The sequence below is a fragment of the Microcaecilia unicolor genome, chromosome 4, assembly GCF_901765095.1.
Source record: "Microcaecilia unicolor chromosome 4, aMicUni1.1, whole genome shotgun sequence".
In the NCBI taxonomy this organism is placed as follows: domain Eukaryota; kingdom Metazoa; phylum Chordata; class Amphibia; order Gymnophiona; family Siphonopidae; genus Microcaecilia; species Microcaecilia unicolor.
This window is the reverse complement of record NC_044034.1, coordinates 79,331,372-79,337,371: the sequence shown is the minus strand read 5'-3', so window position 1 is coordinate 79,337,371 and position 6,000 is coordinate 79,331,372. Positions and strand designations below refer to the sequence as shown.

Sequence of the window (6,000 nt, the reverse complement as noted above, 5' to 3'; positions counted from 1 at the left end):
ATATTAGGAATTACTAACCCAGGAAAAGGATCTAGGTGTCATTGTGGACAATACATTTGAATCCTAAACATTAGTTTGTGGTGGCAGCTAAAAAAATAAACAGGATGATAGGAATTATTAGGAACAAAATAGAGAATAAAATAGAGACAAAAAAACTGCCCGCAATTTAAATAGGGATAAAATTGCTAGTTCTTGTAGACATGACCTCAGCTTTAACAGTGTCGATCACGATTTTCTGTTTTCCTGTTTACAGGACTTAGGCATATAGGGCTAGATTCTATATATCACAGACCCCTTTTACCAAGCTGTGGCAAAAGGGGGCTGGGGCTGGGCTGGCATCAGCGCGTGTTTTACATGTGCGCCGAGGCCCCCTTTTACCACAGCTGGTAAAAGGGAAGTCTCGCCTTCCTGCAGGAAATGGCTGTGTGGCAAGTAAAGCATTTGCTGTGTGGCCATTTCAGGGGGGGAGCACTTACTGCCACCCATTGAGGTGGCAGTAAGGGCTCCCACATTAACCCAGTAGTAACCGGGCAGCATGTGGGGCACTGCCCAATTACCGCCAGGTATACTCCAGTGCCGGAAATGACGGCTCACTAGGGATAGGAAGAACCACTGGGCTGCTGCGGTAGCCCGGTGGTACTTCCTGTATAGTGAGTAATACCGCTTGGAAATCAAAGCGTATTCTATAAAGTATGCTTTAATTTAGGTATACATTATAGAATATGCCATTTTGCGGTTAATTAAACCAGCTAAAACCTGGTGTAAATCCTGAAGCCTAAATTAGGTGCAGAGCAGGTGTATTCTATAACAACACGCATAGATTGTAGAAATGCCCATGAAACGCCCACTGTTCAACTATGTGACTTAGAATTTACACACACCATGCTACAGAATACGCTTAGCAAGTAGTGCATATAAATTCTATTGCCAATTAATGCTGATAATTGCTTGTTAACATCCAGTTTTCAGTGCTGGGGGAAATATGGGAAAAGAGAGATCATACTGGATATGGGGGGGGGGGGGGGTATATGGATACAGACATGGGATGCAGAGGAGTGGTGATGGATGTATGAACACAAGAGATGCTGGGCATAGATGGATGGTGTTTTTAGATATTATCCTTAAGTTTCTATGTATGAGCAACTAAAGGATAATGAGTTACCATGCAGTCATCTATTGAAATCCTTAGTCTGTTTCAAGGATGTGATTGATAGCATACATACATCTTATTTTTTCTGTTTTGGAGGAAAAAGCCTCAAGTGTCATGATATCTACTATAATAAAACTCACCCTCAACGTTCTGAGGACACTGACGTCAGTGAAGCCAAGCCCTGACTTCCTTCAAAAAGGTTCGAAGGTTCGTGGTGGTGAAGCCACCAAAATTGCTCCGGGCCCTGCCCTCGAGGGCGGAGCAATGGCAGAACAACGAAGGGGTTGGCAGAGAGGGAGGCAGGGAGGCGGGGGGTGGGAAATCGCTCCGGGCCCCGCCCTCACGTCAAACGTCATGACGTTGGGGGCGGAGCAATGGCAGAACAACGAAGGGGTTGGCCAGGGAGGGAGGGAGGTGGGGGGTGTTGGCGACGAAAACCCTGAAACGGGCCTCTTTTACTAGTATCTCCATATTCTGCAAATATACTGTCAGTTGTTTAACGGAGTACTCACTCGCATCATAGGCAAAAATCTTCCTCTCTGTTGTTGTTACTATTGTCAAAGATATTCTTGCTCTATCCAGATTCCAATATCATATGACTACTTTGTCTGAGTGATATTGCAGTTATTAGCTCTGTTACTGTTACCAAGGATATTCTTGCTCTATCCGGAGTCAAATATCATATAACAACTTATCTGAGTGATAATGCAGTTGTTCGCAGTCCACGGCCAACTATGGCCAGAGTTTCGGGTCCTTCTTCAGGGTTCGTGGATTCAAAACTGCTTGTTGCTCTCACTCTACAAAACATCAATTCATGTTGATTAATCACAGTTCTTCAAGCTTTATGCTTTATGTCTCCAATCCACATCCCACCTCACATACCTAATGCTGTCAATTCCCTCTCGTGTTTCATCTAGCGTCTCTAAAATGGCACTTGCTCTTATATATTGACATCAGATGCCTCTCTTGTGTCTCGACCAATGAGTACACCCGAACATCTGTTCTAAGTCGGAGCCCTTTCAAAATGTACATCGACTATTTCTCAGGATCATTGGGTCATTATTTTAAAAGAAGTGACTCCACTCTATCTTAAGGTTTATCCCCCGTGGGTGTATGGTGTTCAATTTAAAACTCCATTTCTGCTCTTGCTGGAGGAGCATTCTTCTCTTATCTCTTCCTTTCACATTGAATTCATTCTGTTGTAGGACTATACATCTAAGTTGTTCAAATTGATGATTCTTATTGATGTAGTGCGCTGCTACTGGTGCTGTCATTTTTGCAGTATTAATATTGCTTTTGTGTTCTGTTAGACGTGTGGCAAGCCTTCTTGAGGTTTGTCCGATATATAATTGTTTACACTCTAAATAATAGACCACAAATTCTGACTTACATGTGGTTTTTGACCGAAGTGCGTAGATTTTGCTTGATTGTGGATCTTTAAACTCAGTCTCTTCAAGCATTAAATCACACATCTGACAGGTCCCACATTTTCTGTGGCCAGGTTCTTCCTCTCGCTTTTGTGATCCTGATTTTAGGGCTGAGGGACACAAAATCTTTTTCAAATTTCTCCCTCTGCTAAATGCTGATCTAACTCTTGTATTGGCAAATTCTGGTAGTGTTTGAATGATGTACCAGTGTTTTCTTATCATCGAGGCAATAATGTTGGCTGTCGAGTACTTCAAGACACAGGTTATGATATCCTCTTCCTCCTTCACTGCCTCCTTCCTTGGTATTAACAAATATTCTCTATTGTTATATTTGGCTCGTCTATACGCTTGATGGACTATGGACTTAGGGTACCCTCTTTTGTTCTAGTCTTTGAATCAATTCCTTTGAGGGTCCTTTAAAATCTTTATCATCTGAGCAAATCCTCCTCATTTGCAAAAATTGAGAGAATGGAAGGCTATCTTTCAGTCGCTTAGGATGACAACTAGTGTACTCTAAAAAGGTGTTTCTGTCCATTTCTTTGCAATACACACTGGTCTCTAATTTCCCTTCAACTTTCTTTACCAGAACATCTAGAAATGGAATGGTTTGTAGGCTGCATTGCATTATAAATTTCAAAGTTTCATGGCTCTCATTCAAATATGCTACGAATACATCAAGCTCCTGGCGTGTCCCGTTCCAAATACAAAACACATCGTCTATGAATCTCACCTAGGTTATTACTTTATCAAAGTGTGAAGACTCGTATACCTTTTCCTCCTTGAATTTTGCAACAAATAGGTTGGCTACAGACGGTGCCATGGTCACCCCCCATGGCTATGCCAGATTTCTGCCTAGTCTACTATCGAACGGGAAAAAATTCTTATTCATGGCCAATGCAGCTAAAGCTTTAATGAATGTGGTGGGAACTCTTTGCTCCTCTCTTCTATTCAAAACTTCTTCAATGGTTTCTAAGGCTTCAATTTGAGGTATTACTGTAGGAAGGAGGCAGATATCATAACCTGTGTCTTGAAGTACTCAATGACATCCAACATTATTGCCTCCAGGAGCATAGCCAAACACCCAATTTTTGGTAGGCCTGGGCCCAGTGGTGTACCAAGGGAGGGGGCGGTGGGGGCAGTCCGCCCCGGGTGCACGCCGCTGGGGGGGTGCTGTGGTGCGTGCCTGTCAGCTGAGTTCACTGACTTCACTAACTTCGCTGCAGCTCCCTCTGCCCTGGAACAGTTTACTTCCTGTTCCGGCCGGGGCAGAGGGAGCTGCAACGAAGTTAGCGAACTCAGCTGACAGGCGCGTGCCGCGGCACCCCCCCAGCAGCGTGCACCCAGGGGGGTGTCATTTCGCCGGGGGGGGGCGCGCTGCACCCGGGGGAGCTCATTGGCGATCCGCCCCGGGTGTCATGCCGGCTAGGATCGCCACTGCCTGGGCCCAAGTTGGGTGGGCAGAACTCAGCCCTGTCTCACAAGTGATTTGGTCTCTCCCTCTGTTGCCTGCATGCCATATGGTCTCTCAACTTTTAGCCTTGGACATTTTTGCCTTCTTCCATTATGGCAGAAAAATGTTGAAGTGTTAGAAACGCCAAAATCTGCTTGGACGGTTTTTTCTCTCTGCCCCCCTATTTCAACCTTTAACAACATCCAAAAACAACAGCTGTTTGCCTACCAGTGAACCTCCCACTGCACCCCATGTCATCCTCATTGATAATCCACCTTCATTCAGCTTTCTCTTGACACTGCCAGAGGGAAGTGACACGAGGTTTGTGCATGAAAGGGAAACAACTGGATGATGGTGGAGGTGGGGAGGAAATGTTCTAAGATCTGGAGAGAGGGAGGGGAACTGGCATCAGTACCAAGGGCAGCAAAACTCTAAATCTGGCTGTGCAAATCAGAAGGGCTGTAAAAAAAAAAAAAAATTGTAGAATTTTCTGCACCCAAAATGTCTGTAGCAATGCTGTGACATGAGTTCTACCTTTTCTCTTTAACTTTTTTTTCTGTTTCATTTTAATTGCTGGTTATAAGATGCTCTAGGCAGGGAATCACATAAAAATTGAAAATAAATAACTCATCTAAATCCAGTGCAGCTGCAAATGTAATAAAATAAATAAAAATACATCCCCTTTCCCCCCTTCCCCCCTATAGAACTGAAAAGTAAATAACTTCACAACAGGAGCCTTTTGTTTACTTCTAGCCTGGCTCTGTTATTACAGGGTGCCTTTCCTTTTGGGAAAGTTTCCTTTTCTTTGGTGCTGTTTATGGAGCTGTAGGTAGCTGTCTGACTCACAGCCCTCTTTAAATTGCTTTCCTCGGGCACTTTGTGGTATGATTAAGAAGAAAACTAGCAATCCTACTAATTAACCGATGACTCGGCACTGGCAGCACCAGGTTCTTTGGCAGAGCAGAGGAGATTTCTCCACCACCTAGGCACACTGACACTCAGGAATTTTGCAATATGAAATAGGTGCTCCTTCCCCCCACCCCGCCCCCAACCTTTCCGATCCCAGCGATTCATTGCTTCGTCAGCTCTGAACTATGTCATTAGGACATGTGTTTGCCTTCAGCATGGTGGGATCGCAAACGCTTGAAAAGACTTCGCTTTAACTCTCGGAGATGGACGGTGTCTCTTCCCATCCGCTGATAGGTCCGTCTCGGTCACGTGACGAGGCTTGGCATCCTGAGTTGGAGCTGTCAGCGCTCAGTGTCTTTTGGCTCTAATGTACTTTTACTCCTCGGAGCTCCTTGGATCGCTCTTTTCTTGTTTCCTCGCTTGTTAGGGGTCTGCCGCCCAGGATCCGAAAGGTGGTGTTTGCAGGGTGCAGAATGTTTATGCAGATGAACATGACTTCAGGCTCAGGCTGTGCCTGTCTAAATTCTTTGACACCTGAGGGCCAGGAGCTATTGCTTTGGTATGAGGAGTCTAAGAGACGCTCACCTTACAGAATGAGCCGCATTCTGGCACGCCAGCAGCTGCTGGCTAAAATTCAGCAAGGTAAGTTATGGAGGAATTCTCTTTCTCTAGCTAGGCAGTTTGCCCCTAGGGGTGGTATCAAATTATAAAGGGAAAGGTATCACTTTTCTGTATGCTGAGCCTTATCCACAGTACTTATTTAATACGTCCTAATTTTAAAACTATGCAGAATAAAAATATACATATATCAGCCTGATATTGGAATTAAAAAAAACAGCTGAACTCCTAAACGTAAGCTCTTAAGCTACTAAATGTGTGACCTATTTTCAATTAAACTTGGGAACCAACGTTTTCAGCTGAAAATTCATCCTAATTTTAAGGCTTAAAAGCCATGCTTGTAAATTTAGGCCTACCTAGTCAATTTTCAAAGAGGCTAAATCAGAAGCAAATCCTTTGAATTACAGGCCCATATGTGTATATACGTACAAATATATATCTATGCT

General features: G+C 44.1%; 1 protein-coding gene across 1 annotated transcript in view; it reads left to right on the top strand.

Moving 5' to 3' along the window:
• Window positions 1–5,323: 5,323 nt before the first annotated feature.
• The window catches only part of STARD13 (StAR related lipid transfer domain containing 13), a gene marked incomplete in the record, with an annotated part of 274,328 nt that continues 273,651 nt past the window's right edge, over window positions 5,324–6,000 (top strand). Inside the window, 1 exon segment of the mRNA XM_030200373.1 lies at window positions 5,324–5,578. Coding sequence (XP_030056233.1) covers window positions 5,410–5,578 — 169 coding nt within the window.